The following is an 18,767-nucleotide window of genomic DNA, read 5'->3' as shown; positions in this document are numbered from 1 at the left end:
AGAGCCTCTGGAGGCCACGGCTGCGGTCGCTGGCAAGAATTGAGGCAGGCGTTTTCCATTCTGGCTACGGCCTTTGTGCCTCGTTGATTTGAATCTTCCGCCTTCGCTATTGCTTGCGGTGGCCATTTTGGGTTGTGGTGGCCATTTTGGAGCCCTTTTAAACGCCAGACAACCAGTCCAGCTCGGCGTGGCTTCAGTTACCCGCCCACAGTGACGTAGAATCACCAGATTCATTGCTCCACGGAGGTCGGTTCACCACCATTCTACTGGAGCAGAAGTTTGATCCCTAACAGCCTCCTGTTTCAATTGCGATCAACATTTGGCATTCAGTGAACGTGAGCTTGAACCCTTTTAACTTAGCTTATATGGCAGATCATTCTATTACCGGGGGCAGCGCTGGGGCCTCCACCTCTCCTCAGTTGTCCTCCGATGGGGCCTCATCTAGAGTGGGTAGGGCTTCCACCAGGGCCGCCAGCCTCAGAACCCGGGCCACCTCAGCAGCTCCTGCCAGGGCTGCTAAGCGCAGCAGGAAGTCCAAGAACGGGCCTAGGGATCCCTCAACTCCCAGGCCCCTTCCCACCTTACTGCCTGAAGGGCCTTCTACTTCCGGCCTAGCTGGAATTCAAGGTTGGCCCCCAGACCTTCCCCTCTCTCAGGATCTTACAACTGCAGGATCTGGCTCAGGTCTTCAGGGCTTGTCTGATTCTCTGGGGCCCAGCTCAGATCCGCCCCCCTCACATTCAGGGGTCTTAGCTACCTTTACTCCAACGGCTGCTGGCAGCAGACCGAGAGTTTTATCTCTCCCCTGGGCTCAGGGACATGATTGCCACTGCCATATCTAGGGGAGTGGATGCAGAGTTACAGTGTAGGAGTCAACGTCCTAGAAATGTGAATTCTGCCAGGGATTTAGCCACCTCTCAGGATGGCTCCCCCTCTCCCTTGCCTTCCATCTACAGCGAAGGGTCTGTTTTAGGGGAGGAAGGTGAGATTTTGGATTTGGAATTATCGGGTGATGAAGGGCTGGTTCAGGATAATGTTCCCTTCTCGGGCCTCTTCAAACCAGCCCTATTGAAATCTTCTTTACAAAGCCAAGGCCACCTCCAATTTGGGGGGAGCAACCACCCAAGCCAGCACCGATGTGGGCTTTGATCCCATGGAGCACTTGTTCACTGAACAGGTGCAAGAACAGGAGGCTATTCCATCACCCAAATTGTTTCTGGACATAATCCAGAAACAGTGGGCCCAGCCCACCACAGTTTCGCCCCCCAGCAATGGCGATAGCTTTATGCTTCCACCCCGGAATTGGATGCCATTTTACAGTTTCCCACTGTTGACCCACCGATAGCGGCCTTGGCTTCCCCTTCCCTTATTCCATCCGAGATTTCGGAGGGATTGAAGGCGGAGGACCGCAAGGCGGAGCTCGTTATTCGCAAAACGCACCAGGTGGCTGCCTGGACATTGCGTGCCGCTACGGCGGCCTCATTCTTCAATAGAACTTCCTTAGTTTGGTTAAGACAGCTACAGGAGAGGTTAGATCCAGAGGACCTGCGCCTTCATCAGGATGTGGTCAAACTGGTGGCTGCTTTGGCATCCAACATAGCTTCTCGTCGCCTGTTATGGCTATGCCATTGGCAGGTGGACGTACGATCCAAATGGCGCCTTGCCTCCACCCCTTTCAAGGGCGGTTCCCTATTTGGTGCAGCACTGGATCCTATACTGATTGAAATGAGGGACAAGCTAAAGGTGCTGCCTTCGACCGCTAGGTGCACGGATCAGAGGCAACAACCGTATCCTCGAAGGCAGCCCTTTGATTTTGGGGAGCTGGGGTACTCATCCATTCCCTACACCCCGCTATCTAATAGATCTTTTTCCCAATCCCAGGACAGGTTTCAGGATAGGTCCAGTACAGCGATAGAGGTAGGAACCAGCACCAACAGTCCCAGGCCCGGCAGCCCTTTTGTGGTGTCAACAACCGGTCCTTTCGTAGGTACCAATGACTTGCTAGAGGTTGGCCCTATTGGCAGGCGCTTAACTACCTTCGTTCACCAATGGGAAGCCACAACCTCCGACGCCTGGGCTCTTCAGACAGTGAGGCTGGGCCTCACTCTGGAATTCCTGGCCATTTCCCCAAGACGTTTCATCAAATGTCTGGTACCCAGGTGCCAGGTAAAGTGGCGCCTCATGGACACGGAAATCCAGCATCGCATTTCCATCAGAGCAATAGAACAGGTGCCAAGGCGACAGGAGGGTCTAGGTTCTACTCCATACTCTTCCTAGTTCCCAAGGCCTCGGGAGGATGGCGGGCCATCCTAGACTTGAAACGACTCGATTTCTACCTCAAATATCAAAAATTCAAAATGCAATCACTCAAGATTATTCTGGCGAGCATTCGCCAAGGCAATCTCCTCACCTCAATCAACATCAAAGAGGCCTACTTGCACGTTCCAATACATCCGGCCCATTGAATGTTTCTGCACTTACACTTCGCGGGGCATCATTTCCAGTACCGCACCTTACCATTCGGCCTATCATCAGCCCCGCAGACCTCCACCAAACAGCTAGCGGTGGTCGCAGCCTCGCTGAGGTCGGTTCCCATAAGGGTCAATTGTTATCTCGACAACATCTTAATCTTATCGTCTTCCCGGAACCAGGCTTATCGCGACTTACAGCTGACGATCGACGCCCTACAGGATCACGGATTTGTGCTGAACTTTCCAAAGAGTTACCTGCACCTGACCACGTCCCTGCTACATCTCAAGACAATAATCAACTTGGAGACTTGTATGGTCTCTCTCTCGAGGGAGATACAGCAGAGCCTGCAATCCCTGGTGAGTCAAGTGCTCAAGCAGAGGTCACCTTCCCTTGCGGTATTGTCCCAACTTCTAGGGAAGATGATATCTTGCATAGATGTGTACGTTGGGCACAGTTCCACACACGACCAATGCAGTGGTATCTACTTCCATTCCAAAGGACTCACACCAGTCACTCTCTGACCAGGGCTCGCTTACCGACCAAGGTGTGCCTATCGCTCCGTTGGTGGCTGTCATCCCGCATCCTCAAGGGATGCCTTTTCAAGGAACCGGAGCAGATTGTGGTTACAACGGATGCAAGCCAAATTGGGTGGGTGGGGGGGTCATGCCCTGAATCGAGTGGTGCAGGGTCGTTGGACTGTCCAGGAGCTGAACAACAGCATCAATTGGTTGGAGATACGGGCTATCCACCTAGCCTTCCGCGAGTTTCAAGACATGGTCACCTCCAACCATGTACTGATACTCACCGACAATGTGGCCTCCAAGACGCATGTCAACCGCCAAGGGGGCATGAGGTCCAAAGCCCTGATGATGGAAGCAGAACGCTTACACCACTGGGCGGAGAACCATCCGTTGTCAGTCCAAGCAGAACACTTATCGGGCACTGCGAACGTCCAAGCACACTGGCTGAGCAGGGCCATGGTGGATCTGGCAGAGTGGCGCTTGCACCCAGCCCTGTTAGAACTGCCCTGCCGCTTCGGCCATCTGCAGGTGGACCTGTTTGCCCAACCCAACAACACACACCTGCCACGTTATTACACCAGGTTCCAGGTACCAGGAGCGGAAGGCACTGACGCTCTCCGAAGCCCTTGGCTGGTGGGCCTCCTTTATGCCTTCCCGCCTCTGCCAATTGTGCCGCTGGTCATCGAGAAGATTCTGATAGAGCAGGCGGAAGTGCTGCTGGTCGCACCGATGTCGCCACGATGCCCCTGGTACGTGGACCTCGTCCATCTGTCCGTCTCTCACCCATGGAGAATTCCGGACGACTGGATATCCCTCTTGCAAGGAGCTCTCATTCACCCGAATCCACAGCTGTTACAGTTAGCTGTGGGGCATGTGAGCGGGTGATCCTGAGTCAGCAGCATTTCTCTGATAAGGTCATCTCCACAATCCAGGCGGCTCGACGCCCGTCAACAACCCGCATTTATGAGGCTACCTGGCAAGCATTCTGCAGATGGTGTCAGGCAACGGGTGAGGACCCAACCGGGGCGACCATACCACAGGTATTGGATTTCCTACAGATGGGCATGGACAAAGGACTAACACCTAACACCCTCCGCCGTCAAATTGCGGCTCTGTCTACTGTAATTGGCAGTGGGTAAGGCCAACCCATAGCTCAACACCTGGGGGTGTGGGCCTTCCTGAAGGGAGTGGTGAACCTTAACCCGCTTATTGTTCATCGCTATCCCACCTGGGATCTCTCCCTAGTACTAAATGCCCTTACAGCGGCTCCATTTGAGCCTATTCGGACCATCTCTCTAAGGTTACTGACTCTTAAGAATGTCTTTTTGGTAGCCATTACATCGGCCCGGCGTATGTCCGAGTTGGCGACGCTCTCTGTCCGTGACGACCTTTGCATCTTCCGTCCGAGCAAGGTTGTATTACGTTTGGATCCGACCTTTATTCCGAAAGTCATCTCATGGTTACACAGGTCCCAAGAAATCACTCTCCCAGATTTCTGTCCACGGCCATCTCACCCCCGAGAATGGCGTTGGCATTATCTCGTCGTTCGTCGTTCACTTCACCGCTATGTGAGACGCACTGCATCGTTCAGAAGGACGGAGGCCCTGTTCGTGTCCTTCCAACCTGCCACCATGGGCCACAAGGCATCGTCGCATACCATCGGCCGCTGGTTGAAGGCGTGTATTGCCCTAACCTATGACTGCCAGTCCCGACCAGTTCCCAGTCGTATCACTCCCCATTCTACCAGGAGGGCGGCCACGATGGCAACCTGGGCAACGTGGGCCTCGGTGGAAGACATCTGCAGGGCAGCGACCTGGTCACTGCCGTCACCCTTTATCTGTCACTACAAGCTGGACATTTATGCCTTGGCTGAGGCATCTTTTGGATGGCGTGTGCTGCAAAGGGTAGATTCTTCAGCTACGGGGCCAGACCAGCCTCGCTCCCGCCCCTGAAGTTTATTACTTTGGCATGTCCCATGCTTGGATTCCCCAAGCAGCGCACAGGAGAATGACCGTTGACTTACCTGAACGGTCCTTCTATGTGCGGTGAGAGGGGAATCCAAACCCGCCCTCGGCTTTGGCTGTTCTGGGCCTGGACTTCCATGTTTTCCTGTGACATTCGGACTTACCTTGACTTCTAGACTTATTTTGCTTCTTTCAAGCTGGCTGATCCTTCATGCAAAACTGAACCAGTCCAGTCAGAGGAGGCGTGGCCAGCAATTTGCATCACTCAATCTCAGGCTAATGGACAAAGTTAACCCATGCTTGGATTCCCCTCACAGCGCACATAGAAGGACCATTCAACGGTCAATTTCTGAAATCTAGTCACTCGCCTGCTTGTCTTTTCAGGTTGGATCGCCAGACTCAGGCTACCACGTTAGTGCACCAGATCTTTGGCGGCTACCTCCGATCTCGTGGTGAGCGCAGCTTAGCGAGGCCTCAGATGAGGGTGTGGCGGGAGGTTTCCTTTCCATGTTCCTGGAGTTTTTAAATTTTGGCTGTCTGTTATAATATGGCATCTCCAAAATTCCCTTCAGTGCCCAATTATACCTCTATAGGTTCAATTGATTTGTAGTTGCTTTCCACACACTGTAGACTAAGGGTGATAAACTCGATTTCATTGAGGGCCACATCAGGATTATGTTTGACCTTTGGGCGGGTGTGGCTAGGGTGGGTGGGGCCAGCTCAATGTCACTTGTGTCGGGCGCGCCTGTGGTGGCCCGAGTGCTCTGCCAGCGCTGCCCCCCCAGCTCCATTTTTACTGGCAGAGGGTTGCAGGAGGCCGTTGCAGCTGAAAATGGAGCTCTGGAGGGCAGCACGTGGCCCTCCCAAGTTCAATTTTTGCTGGCAGAGGCACCATGGGACGGTCCTTCATTGTTTCCAAGGCGGCCGCACGGGCCAGATCTAAGCACCCATGGGCTGGATGAGACCTGCAGGTGTTGAGTTTGACACTCCTGCTGTAGACGTTTTCCTTTAGTTTTTGACCTCTATCAAGGCTATGAAGGGGATATGAAGCATCTGGTTACTTAGCTGATTTCAGTGCTGGTTTTGCTAGACGCAAAGACGGAAGCCTCATGCCTCATTGTCTCAGTATGAAACATGACATTGTCAGGGAGCTGTGACCATGAAGAACAGGCAAGCAACTGTTCTGCTTTCTTTGCAGTGAAGTGCTCCGTGTGCAAAAGTGTTTCAGATACTTATGACCCATACCTGGATGTGGCTTTGGAAATCAGGGTATGCCAGCATTGTTATTTCTCTTGTTTTCTTTCTTTAAAATCCAACTCAAAGGATGGTGTCACCCAGTTGTCAGTTGTCATAACAATGAAATATTGGCGGCCAGCTTCTGAATTGTTTTGAGCCATGGGGTAGATATGTTTACAGGAAGCTGTTCCAAGCATACCATTTCTTAAAGCTTATGGCCTTTGCAGAAAAGGGGCAGCTGTCCTGTATAAAAAGGAGTAAAAGCCCCTAAAATACTACTAGGAGGAAATAGCTAGGACATACCCATCTCTGGAAGACTATAATTCTTTTGCCCAGCTTGCTTTTCAGGTTTATTCCCATCACTTAGACCTGAAATGCCCAAAAAGGATACTGCACTATGTTATTACACAATAGTAGTTGCAACATTGATAAGTAAGAGGTGGGGGGGGGGAGCAGGCAAATAAAGAGTTTGTTAGGGGATAAGTGTGCGTGCCTACCTGTTTGCATATGTTTATTTGTCTCTGCATATGAATGCATATGATTAGAGATATATCTTTGGGCACAAGGAAAGGTTACCGTATTTTTCAGAGTATAAGATGCACCTTTCCCCCAAAAAAACAAAGGTGAAAATCTGGGTGTATCTTATACACTAAATACAGCATTTTTGGCCTCCCGAAACTCTGCCTCCTTTGCAAAAATGGACGTGCAGAGGGTTTGGGAGGCTTGCAAAGTGCTCCTAGGGGCTGGGAAGGGCTGTTCCCCCCCCCCCCGCCCCCAGGAACATTCTACAAATCTTCCAAAGCCTCTACATGCCCTTTTTCTTTTTTTTTTGCAAAAAAATGGCGAAAAACAGGCTGTTGTTTGCTCGTCCCCCCAGTCCCCAAGAGCACTCTTAAGAGCCTCCCAAAGCTCTGCATGTCCTTTTTTTTTTTTTTTTGCAAAAAGCGAGACATGCAGAGGATTTGGAAAGCCTGCAGAATGCAAAAACATTTTTTTTAAATTTACCTCTTCAAAATCATGGTGTGTCTTATACTCCAGTGCGACTTATAGTCTGAAAAATATGGTACTTACCTCTAGTCTGAACTTCTAAGTGCTCAAGCCGAAGCTTAATTAAATTTCCTTCTCTCTCTTTATTACAGCAAGCAGCCAATATTGTACGGGCGTTAGAATTATTTGTAAAAGCTGATGTCTTGAGTGGGGAGAATGCCTACATGTGTGCCAAGTGAGTTACTTTTTTCCCTTGATTTCCCTCGATTTGTCTGCCATGTGTATAAACAGTTTCCCTTCACATAATTACACATATAGGTGGTTCCCATTTAACTATGTTTATTGGGATCTGGTTAAGTGACACGATCCTAAAGCACAGTGTCAGGTGTCTCTGCTGTCTTAGGCTGGAAGTTCCAGTTGTGGTCATTCAGACAATCCTGCGCAGTCACCGCATCCAACAGTTACATGATCGCTATTTGTGACCTTCTGGCTTTCCCATTGACTTTGCTTGTTGGAAGATGGCAGTGAAGGTCGTAAATGTGATCACGTGACTGCGATGCTGCAGCGATTGTAATTGTGAGCTGGTTGGGAAACACCTGAATTGTGATCAACTGACTGGGGATGCTGAACCCCTGAGATCTGGCTTTAAATCTTCTTGTTCAGCAACATTGGAACTTCGAATAGTTGCTGAACAAATGATTGTTAACCAAGGCCTTCACATACAGGGAAGGAAGGAAGGAAGGAAGGAAGAAAAAGAAAGTGTTGTAGCCTGCCAGTGGAACTGGTGGCAAATGATGATGAGGTTGGGGAGGAACTTGGGCCAGTTCTGGAGTCTGAGGAAGGCTCTGATGGATGCTCTGCATCGGACGCAGAGATAGAGCTAGGGCCATCCAACATTTCCCAACCACCGGAGAGGCAACTGCCTTTGGAGGCTGATATGAGTGAGGAGGAAGAACAGCTGGAGCTTGTTCCAGATGCACATATGTGCAGAGCAGTTAGAGGTGAACAATGGAGGACAAGGAGTTGACTCGGAAAGCAAAGCACATGTGGACGCTGAATGGCCCCTTCCTGGCTGGGGAATAAATAGAAGAAAAGGGGATTGGTGGTCGTAGGAGACAACAGTTTGTATTTCTGAAGATCGGCTGGGAGCTCAGGGCCTTGCAATTATTATCGCAAAGAACTGATAAGGTCTGTTACTGCAATTAACTCCTTGAAGGACTATTGCCTGGACTTTTCGGTGGGTGAATGCAATTAATTCACAAGAGGTAAATAAAGAGGGGGGGGGGTTTGTGACAAGGAGTCTGTTTCTTGCTTCTGCTAAGGCTGGGTCAAAACAGGAAGAAAGAAAGGAAGAAAAAAGGAAGGAAGGAAGGAAGGAAGGAAGGAAGGAAGGAAGGAAGGAAGGAAGGAAGGAAGGAAGGAAGGAAGGAAGGAAGAACAGAAGGAATTGCAGGATCCAATCTGGGTTGGTCACCGGGATCAGAGGTTTTGTCTTCTGAACTTCCAAGACAAAATCTTTGTATCAAGACTCTGACTAATGAACCCAAGCAAATCAGAACTCTGAGATTAGGATCCTTGTCAAAGGTCTTCTTTATTTATTTTTTAATAGTCATTATTAGTTATACATTTTTTAAGGATAAAACATACAAATACAAATTCAGTTTAAACATACAACACCCCCCCCCCCCCCGCAGTGACAGTCATTCACAGCCCAACTTTTTTTTTTTCCTTCCTCATTGTTTAGTCTCTAAGCAACATCTTCTCGTTACAAAGTTCAGGGATCTATTACAATACCCATGTTCACTTTTAGTTCCCATTGTTAACAACTGCTATTTAACTTTCCCCGTTTTAAGTCCCTGCTGTTCTCCTTGTCGCCCACATATACCATAGGTTCCAGCTAAGATAATGTTCTGTTTCTCCTTTGTCCCTCAGCCAACCCGTCATTCTGTCCATTTCTGCACATTCATAGATCTTTTTAATTATGGCGGTATGGTAGTAGATTTCCAAATTTTGCATAGGTTATTCTTGCAGCCACAATTATATGTAGGCTCAAATACCATATAGATTTACTCATGTTTTCTGGTTGTATGCTTAGTAAAAAATTCTCGGGTTTCCATTCCATGCTTGCCCCAGTAACCTCTTTTAGCCATTTTTGAATCCTCCTCCAGTATTTCGTGGCCTCAGTACAAGACCACCAAATATGGTAGAATGTGCCATCCCTTCTTCCACATTTCCAACACAGTGGAGATAACCCAGGAAATATTTTGGCTAACCTCGTTGGGGGGAGGTGCCATCTATAAGCCATCTTGTATATGTTTTCTTTAAATGCTGTAGATATTGTAAGTTTAATAGTCTTACTCCATAGATCCCACCATTTGCCCATTTCAATCTCATAACCAAAGTTTCTCTCCCATGTTATTAGAAGGCTTTTATCCATCTCTTCTTTAGCATCTTGACAGGTCAAAAACTGATAAATCTTCGATAACATTTTCTTATCTCCACCAAATAAAATCTTATCTAGCCCCTGAGGGTTTGGGTAGATCCCAAACCGTACCTTATCGCTTTTAAACCTATTTCTAATCTGTAAATATTCCCACCATTCCAGATTCCTGCCCTGCTGCTCTAATTCCATCTTTGTTTTCATGTTGCCATCTTCTGTCATAATGTCTTTATATGTTATGTTTCTTGTCCAATTAAATACACTGGGATGTGTTAAGGCCTCTAACGGTGCCAACCAGCACGGAACCCTAAGATAGTATTTTTTCCTCATCTTTTCCCACACCCCCATCAAAATCTTCCGAATATAATGTCCCATGAAGTATCTATGGGGGGTATCTCTTTCTTGCCAGAGGGAGATGTGCCATCCCTGGGGGAGGTCGTGTCCCTCTATAGCCAATAGGTGCCTTCTACTCAACGTCACCCAATGTTTCACCCATGTCATAATTGCTGCATTATAATATGCTTCCCAGTTGGGTACTCCGAAGCCTCCCAGTTCTTTACGTTTTTGCAACATTTGGGCTTTGATTCGTGCTTTCTTGCCTTGCCATATAAATCGAGCCACTATTGTCTCCAAGGATTTTTTAAAAAAATTGTCCAATTTAGTTGGTGCCGTTTGAAACAAAAACAAAAATTTCGGTAGTACATGTGTCTTAACTGTCGCAATCCTGCCCATCAAAGATAGTTGTTTACCACTCCAGTTAGTCATGTCCTTAGATACCTGTTGTAGTAATTTCATATAGTTATCTACTTTGATAGAGGAACATCTCTCCTTGAGCCAAATTCCCAAGTATTGCAGGCTTTGTATTTCCCTTTTCTGGTTCAAAGTCATATTCTTAATTAACAGTTTTGTCTTCTCTTTATTTATACGTAACCCTGCTATCATGCCGTACTCCTCTATTTTACATAGAAGTTGTATCCCAGAAGCCATAGGGTCCTCCAGAATAAAAACAAGGTCGTCGGCAAAAGCCTGGACCTTGAATTCCTGAGCTTTAGCTTGTAACCCTTTAATTTGTATATCACTCCTCACTATTCTAAGAAGGGGTTCTAATGTAAGGATAAACAGTAGGGGGGATAGTGGACATCCTTGTCTTGTGCCTTTACCAATCTCAATATCTCCCGCCTCTTCTCCATTTACCAATAATGTCGCAGCTTGTCGTACATAAATTGCCCGAACTGCGTTTAAGAAGTTTTCTCCAAACTTCATATTTTCTAATTGTGACAACATAAACTTCCAATTTACCTGATCAAAAGCCTTTTGTGCGTCAAGAAACATAAAGGCCACTTGTTTATCCGGCCGGGCTTCATAATATTCTAAGGCATCCAAAATAATTCTAACATTATCTTTCAATTGCCTTGACGGCAAGAAGCCGTTCTGATCATGGTGTATAAATTTACTAAGGAAGAATTTAAGTCTATCCGCCAGTATAGCTGCAAAGATTTTATAATCCACATTCAAAAGTGAAATGGGCCTGTAGTTTTTAATTTGGGTACGGTCAGCTCCAGCTTTAGGCAAAAGGGTTATATAGGCCTCAGCCCACGATTTCGGTGCGATAGAATCCGTCAAGACAGCATTAAATATTACTATCATCTCTTGTCCTAAGATTTCCAAAAAAGTTTTATAGATTTCAACTGGCAAACCATCCATGCCAGGAGTTTTGTTGTTTTCCATTTTTTTGACTGCCTTTTCTAATTCATCTATTGTTATCTTTTGGTTTAGTACCCTTTCGCTTCATTTGAGATCTTGGGTAGATTTGCATTATCTAAAAATTCCTTAATTTGATCCTCAGAAGTTTCTTCCCTACTATATAGTTGCTGAAAAAACCCTTGAATAATAACCTTGAATAAGGCTGGATCAGAACAGGAAGAAAGAAAGGAAGAAAAAAGGAAGGAATGAAGGAAGGAAGAAAGAAAAGAAGGAATTGCAGGATCCAATCTGGGTTGGTCACCGGGATCAGAGGTTTTGTCTTCTGAACTTCCAAGGCAAAATCTTTGTATCAAGACTCCGACTAATGAACCCAAGCAAATCAGAACTCTGAGATTAGGATCCTTGTCAAAGGTCTTCTTTATTGAGTACATCATATCGGCACAGCTTCAAATCTAAATCTTTCCGGTGGTTTCAGTATAAGTAAACTAGGAAATAACCCCATCTCCAAGTGTCACAGGTCACGTTGGCCAATTGGATTAATTGGCAGGCTCTACAGGCACTCCTTCCCCAACCTTATGTTGCCAGTAGAGATGACCTTGGTTCTCACGAGAAAGCTCTCTGTTGTGTCTAGTAATGCGTTCCAACCTCCTTCCCCCTCTGTGTGGCAACTGAGGAACAGAAAGATGGCTGTTGCCAGGTTCGGTTCGAAGTTGACACTCTGGTCCTGGTGATTGACCGAGATTGGATCCTGCAGCATTACCCTGGGATAGGTATATTTGTCTTTCATGGAAGAAAGATTGTTTATCTTGTTTAACCATATCTCTGCAACTTCTGATGAGATCTAAAGAAATAGGAAAGCAAGGTTACTCCACCTAATCATTTATAAATTAATCAGTCGGCAGGGATGGGGTCATGAAGAAATAACTGAGTAAAAATAAAATTTTGAGAGATATATATTTACATTTGGGATAGCCACTTACTACTTGAAGTCAACAATTTTCCTAAATATTTAGAAATTATCCAGTGCATGTGACTTATTTTTTCTCAAATAATTTGTCCTTAAAATGGAGGGCTCTCTTTAAACTTGGTGCAAGTATAATAACGGGAGCAGGAGAGTTTTTAAAACCACTTTTTTTGGGGGGTGGCCTTAAATTTAGGGCTGTCTTCCTTTCAGGTATGTGGCAGACTGAGAGCCCTTCCTAAGATGCCTCTGTTAGTGGCCGTCCAGAAGCTGCACCCTCTATTGAAGATAGATGTTTAGGGATTGGCTCTGTGTTCCAAGTACTTCATTTTTGAGCAGGTGTACAGAACTCATCCATTTCTCTTCCATGCAGATGCAAGAAGAAAGTTCCGGCCAGCAAGCGTTTTACTATCCACCGAGCCTCTAATGTCCTTACCATCTCCCTCAAGCGCTTTGCCAACTTCAGTGGGGGCAAGATTACCAAGGTGATCAGGAAAGGGGGAGGGTGGTCCCTTCTCAGAAAGAGAAGGGTGGGTCCAGATGGCCAGTACCTCTGACCTTAAGAATGGATGTCAGTCTGTTAGACAGCTCAATGCAATCTATAGAGAGTTCAATCTATAGATCACTGACTTGTGCCTGGTGAGGCTGATGCTCTTCATGCAGGTCGCTAGAAAGTGGAACACATTCTTACGAATTTTTTTCTTTCTCTCACGTAGGACGTGGGTTACCCTGAATTCCTGAATATTCGTCCTTACATGTCGCAGAGCAGTGGGGACGCTGTCATGTATGGCCTCTATGCTGTACTTGTGCATTCAGGATACAGCTGCCATGCAGGGCATTACTACTGCTATGTCAAGGTGGGTCTTTGTGTGGGTAACAGTTGTTCAGTGTGCTTTAGCCTTGGGGGAGAGGCTTTAGCTCCATGCCTTTTAAGAAAATTGCTGTGTACCACCAGAACATTTTTGCTTTGTTTCCCTGTGGATGTTCTTAATATCCATGTAGAATGTTTCTGTGTCTTCTGTGTCCATCTCCAAATTTTCTTGGTTATTGAAGGACCTGTGATTTGGGGATTTTCTGAGATGTCCAAGCTACAGATTACTGGAAGTGATGTGACATCATAAGCTCAGTTGAGCTCAGTCCAGACAGTGATTGTCCTAATGTCTTAAGTCTAATAACATCAATTAGCTAGACACCAAAGGCAAAGTATATTAGGATTAGGTATGACATTATCCACCTTCTAAGATAATCTCCAGTATTACTCTTTAGACAGTGCTGTACTTGGGCTGATTTTCCTGATTTTCTTGCTGCTACTAATAAATGAATGAAATAAATGAATATATGCATATAATCATCTTTTGAGGATAATTATGAGCCAAGGTGGCGCAGTGGTTAAATGCAGCACTGCAGGCTACTGCTAGATCAGCAGGTCAGCGGTTCAAATCTCACCGGCTCAGGGTTGACTCAGCCTTCCATCCTTCCGAGGTGGGTAAAATGAGGACCCAGATTGTTGGGGGCAATATGCTGACTCTCTGTAAACCGCTTAGAGAGGCCTGAAAGGCCTATGAAGCGGTATATAAGTCTACTGCTATTGCTATTGCTATTGCTATTGCGATTGTTGGGGGCAATATGCTGACTCTCTGTAAACCGCTTAGAGAGGCCTGAAAGGCCTATGAAGCGGTATATAAGTCTACTGCTATTGCTATTGCTATTGCTATTGCTATTATGATTTGCTAGGGAACAGTGACCCATTATTATTTCTTTGTATATCTAGGCTAGTAATGGGCAGTGGTACCAGATGAATGATTCTCTGGTACATTCAAGCAACATCAAAGTTGTTCTCAACCAGCAGGCCTATGTACTCTTCTACCTTAGGTAAGAAATGTTTGGGGTTATTAGGTTCTCCTACTTTCCCTTAGGGTGTTGTTACTGTCACCCCGATATTTGAGCTGGTGTCTCCTAGGCCATTCTTGTTTTATGCTTTCTTACATTATGCCCTTTTTAAAAGTTGGTGAAAATTGATAGGATTTTATTGTGTTCCACCTCAGGATTATTATCTAACAAAAATTGATAACATTAATACTAGGGATAACCTAGTTCCATGATGGCAAACCTATGGCACACATGCCAGAGGTGGCACGCAGAGCCCTCTCTGTGGGCATGCCCACCATCGCCAGTTGCTCTTCCAGGTTCTGTTGCATGTATGTGTGCCGGGCGGCTGGTCTTTGCACGAAAATGCGCGTGCTGGAACCCGGAAGAGAGCAGTTGGCCGGTGCACATGTGCGCTGTACCAGTTGTCCAGCACGCACGACAGAAGCCAGAAGAGGAGCTAGTGATGGCACATGTGCTCATCAGCCAGCTGCTGTCTTCCAGGTTCCGGTGCTCTGGTGTGCGCATGCCGAAAAGGTGCCGAAAAGCTTAGGCATCACTGACCTAGTTGGCTGACCCATTGCAAGTCTGGATGGCTGGGACGTAGCCTAAGTATCAAGCATCTCCTTGTACCACTCATGACCTGAATTGGCCTGGTTAATTATTGGGAAATGTGTTCACTGTATCATGGCATCAAGCCATCCTTTCTGTTAGGGAAAGGTCAGCATGCTTGCTATGGAAAAAAAATTCTGGGTTCAATCCCCAGCACCTTCAGACAGAGATGAAAAAGATTCCACCTCTGATTTGCTGCCCATTGATACAGACAGTATAGAGTCAGATTATATGAATGGGTTGACATGGAGTAAGGCGGCTTCCTATGTTTTTGTGGACATCCTCAATCCCGGGAGCTTTTGAGTTGAATAGTCTTCAGAACTCTGTTACACGGAGTAACGTATGCAAAATACATAGCAACTAAATAATCCCTTGGGACAGCAGCTCCCAACTTTCCAGTGTTCAAATAGTTAACCCTCATTCCTAGTTAGCTGCTGGGCATACTTCATAAAAATGTTTCATGAAAGGCAAAGGATCAGGCAAATGGATGAATAAATCAATGAAATAATTTGTTTTTCTTTAAGGATCCCAAGCACTAAGAAGAATCCTGAAGGACTTGTCTCCAAAAGCAATTGCTCAATGCCCAGCCGAACAAACATCTCCTCTGATCACTTGAAGAAAAGTGCAACTAATGGTACCCTTGCATCACCACTGATAAACAAAGTGAGTGGCACACCAGAGTCACACTCCAAAATTGATCTCGTGTGTCTGTGTGAACCTAGGAGAGAAAGCATGGGTGGGAAAATTTGTCTCCCAAGTAGTCAATTTTGGCCCAGTGAAGAGGAAACCATATAATCAAATAAGAATGCTCCCCCACCCAAGCAATAAAAATGTTGCTCTGCCTTTAATTTCTCAAATCTGGCTACTAGCTGTACAGATTTATTGTTGTGGGAACTTGTGCAGAGAAAGCAGAATTTCACTGTAATCTGTAGTAATTCCATTTAACTTATTTGAGTCGATCAAGTGAGGTTGAATCTTAAGATGGTTAGGTTTAATATATATAATAGCAACTTGCCTTATTTCATTTGGCAAGGCCACTTTTCATCTTTTAGGTACATGTGTATGTGCCTATTATGCAGATAGTGGTGCAATATATACGTCTATTGATCCAGCACTTCTGTCTGTCTTCTCCATAGAGACACAATGTGATTCAGGTTAAGAAGGCTTCAGACCCTGAGGAATCGGGTGTTCCTGTTTCCCGCAACACCTTTGTTTCCAACAACAAAACTCAGAATGGGATACTTCCTCCTCCTCTTCCCAAGCTCATACCTGCTGTTGGATTCTCATCTCCTAAACTCTCCAGCAAGCCGGCTTTCTTGGACGACTTAAGCAAGAGATCCAAGAAGCAGGCATCCTCGTCTCGCAAGACTTCTCAGGATTTTGGTCAGGCTGACAGTGCTAAACTGGAGTTAGCCAAGCAGAGCTTCTGGGGAGCTAAGAACTTGGTGGCATCTTTGCAGCTGTCGGGCAGCTCTGGAGGAACCCCCGAAGCCAAAGCGCACGAGGAAGGTACAGAGCTACCAAGCAAGGACTCCTCCTTGACATCTTCGTCGTCTTCTAGCAGCTCATCTTCCTCCAGTCCAGCTCATAAGCCAATTAAGGGACTTTCTCAGGCCACAGTAGGAGCTGATGGCTACTCTTCCTCTCAGGAATCGGACTGTGTGTCTGGGAAATACACTTCTGAGGACACCAAGTTTGTGAAGATGAAATCCCCGTTGTTGACTAATTTAGCCAATCTGGAGTTGGGAAGCACCATGTCGCCCCCACCTGCAAAGAAACTGGCGCTTTCTGCCAGGAAGGTGCGTTTGGGTGAAGGAATTGAGCATACCGTTCTCCAGAGGTCAAGGGAGAGGAGTGGTGAGAAAAGGGAAAGCTTGATAAAGGAAAACCAGGTGGTCTTTCCACCAGTAAAGGCGCTGTATGCTTAGAGGCATCTACAGGTAGTCCTTGACTTATTACCATAATGGAGCACCCAATTTTTGTTGTGAAGTGATTTTTGCCCCATTATGTGACCTTTGTTTGCCTCAGTTGTTAAGTGAATTTGGCTTCCCCATTGACTGTGTTGATCAGAAGGTCGCAAAAGGTGATCACATCACCTTGGGATGCAGCAATGGTCATAAATATGAACCGCTTGCCAAGCATATGAATTTGGTCCCATGATCATGGGGATGCTGCAAAGTTTGTCACTCTGCAAAACGGTCAGAAGTCACTTTTGTCAGTGTTGTAACTTTGATGGTCACTAAACGGACTGTTGTAAGTCAAGGACTCCCTGTATATGCAGGCAGTTGCCAAAATAATGCCTCATTTAGCAAATTTGCAATGCCCTGGAGCGATAGACAGCATTTGCAGGAAGTAAGCTTTATACTTGCAGTCTGTGACTGTTTTCCCATGGCCTTGGGGTGAAACATGTTGAGTTTGCTTTCCTCCCTCCTCCTCTTTCTGGCTATGAAGAGTAAGATTTAGAACCTTTTTGGAGGCCGGGCGGGAGCGGGGGGGACGGGAACCAAGAGCCATACTAGACCATTTGAATGGCACTGCATTCTAAGAAGAGAACAGGTCCAGGACAAAAAAAAATCTAAAATAGTATTGAATTGAACAGTTAAGGTGATATTAACTGAGTAAAACAAAGCTGATATGGCGCAGTGGCCAGAGTGCAGTACTGCAGGCTACTTCTGTTGACTGTGACTGTCGGCTGCCTGCAATTTTGCAGTTCAAATCCCACCAGGCTCAAGGTTGACTCAGCCTTCCGTCCTTCCGAGGTTGGTAAAATGAGGACCCAGATTGTTGGGGGCAATAGGCCGACTCTGTAAACCTCTCAAGGAGGGCTGTAAAGCACTGTAAATATATTGCTAAAATACAAAAGTAACAAGATTTCCCCCTTTGGCCATGGTGAGAATTGCCATACGTTGGTCACCCTCTTGGGGATGTGATTTTGAGGAAGGCCCTGTTGGCTTTGTGAGCAGCCCTTGGTCCTCATCCACAGCCTGTCCACCCCCTCTGCTGCTTCTGCAAGTAAATGAGGCTGCTTGGAGAGAGGGAGAGGGAGACCCTTTTGCTTCATTAGGCCAGAAGAGAGCATCTTGGCAGGGATGTGGCCTTCAGGAATAAAGCTAGCATGCCCTGGGAAATGGGGAGGTGCCAGTGGCCTGTTATTTATTCTAACACGTCTTCTGTCTTTTGACATGTCCTTCCTTGTTTTCCCTCTGTTTCTAACCACAAACACTTTTCTGATTCTTCTTCCCCTCCCTCTTCCACCCCTACCTCTCTTTGTTTTTGTGCCCACCCTCTCTTCTTACGCCACCCGCTGTCCCTGGGGTCATGGAAACCTCCTTTCAGACCACCAAGTTTTTATTTATGTCGATAACTACAGGGCAGCAACACCCTGCGGAAAGTGAGCGGCAATGAGCATCAGGCACCGCCCCATTTCCCCCCAGCTGCCACATATACCACCCAATTCGTCTGCGCTGCTGCATCCATCCAAGCCAGGTAAGCTATGGCCAGTGGGGCTTCAGGGCAGGACAGCCTGCGTCATAAGTGGCCCATGTGCCTTTGGAATGTGGGTACCTGCAGTATTTAATCCTGTCCTCAGTAAGGCCTTTTCGTTAGTTAAAGTCTCTGTTGGAATCCCTCCCAGTGATTTGCCTAAATATTTCTGGGTTAAAAGCCTGCTAGCTCAGAGGAATCTGGTTGGTTCAGGGTTGTTGTTGTTGTTGTTTTTAAATCCATGTTCTGGGACTGAAAATTGCATTCAGGGAGGTGAAGCATAATTTGCTCGGCTAGAGATGATGCCTGAGAACAGTTTCTAGTTGCATAACTTAATATTGGTAAGTTCTGTTTCCTGAAAGCTTTTATTAGAGCTGTGGTTGCACAGTGGTTAGAATGCAGTACTGCAGGCTAATTCATCTCACTTCCAGGAATTCGATCCTCACCGGCTAAAGGTTGACTCAGCTTTCCATCCTTCCGAGGTGGGTAAAATGAGGACCCCAGATTGTTGGGTGCAAGAT

The 18,767-nt window shown here is 46.6% G+C and overlaps 1 protein-coding gene across 3 annotated transcripts in view; it reads left to right on the top strand.

The window, feature by feature from the left end:
• Positions 1-18,767, top strand: part of USP36 (ubiquitin specific peptidase 36) — a 37,019-nt gene that overhangs the window by 8,440 nt on the left and 9,812 nt on the right. For all 3 annotated transcript variants that reach the window (XM_014074710.2, XM_087710104.1, XM_087710105.1), the window contains exons 6-14: positions 5,342-5,409; positions 6,156-6,226; positions 7,333-7,415; positions 12,659-12,770; positions 13,002-13,142; positions 14,057-14,157; positions 15,288-15,426; positions 15,900-16,562; positions 18,134-18,249. In XM_014074710.2, the coding sequence (XP_013930185.2) occupies positions 5,342-5,409; positions 6,156-6,226; positions 7,333-7,415; positions 12,659-12,770; positions 13,002-13,142; positions 14,057-14,157; positions 15,288-15,426; positions 15,900-16,562; positions 18,134-18,249 (1,494 nt within the window). The remainder of the gene's footprint in view (positions 1-5,341; positions 5,410-6,155; positions 6,227-7,332; positions 7,416-12,658; positions 12,771-13,001; positions 13,143-14,056; positions 14,158-15,287; positions 15,427-15,899; positions 16,563-18,133; positions 18,250-18,767) is intronic.

This window comes from Thamnophis sirtalis, unplaced genomic scaffold (genome assembly GCF_051295495.1).
Source record: "Thamnophis sirtalis isolate CommonGarterSnake01/CBP01778 unplaced genomic scaffold, rThaSir2_p1.2 scaffold_3, whole genome shotgun sequence".
NCBI lineage: Eukaryota > Metazoa > Chordata > Lepidosauria > Squamata > Natricidae > Thamnophis > Thamnophis sirtalis.
This window is presented reverse-complemented; position numbering and strand designations above follow the sequence as displayed.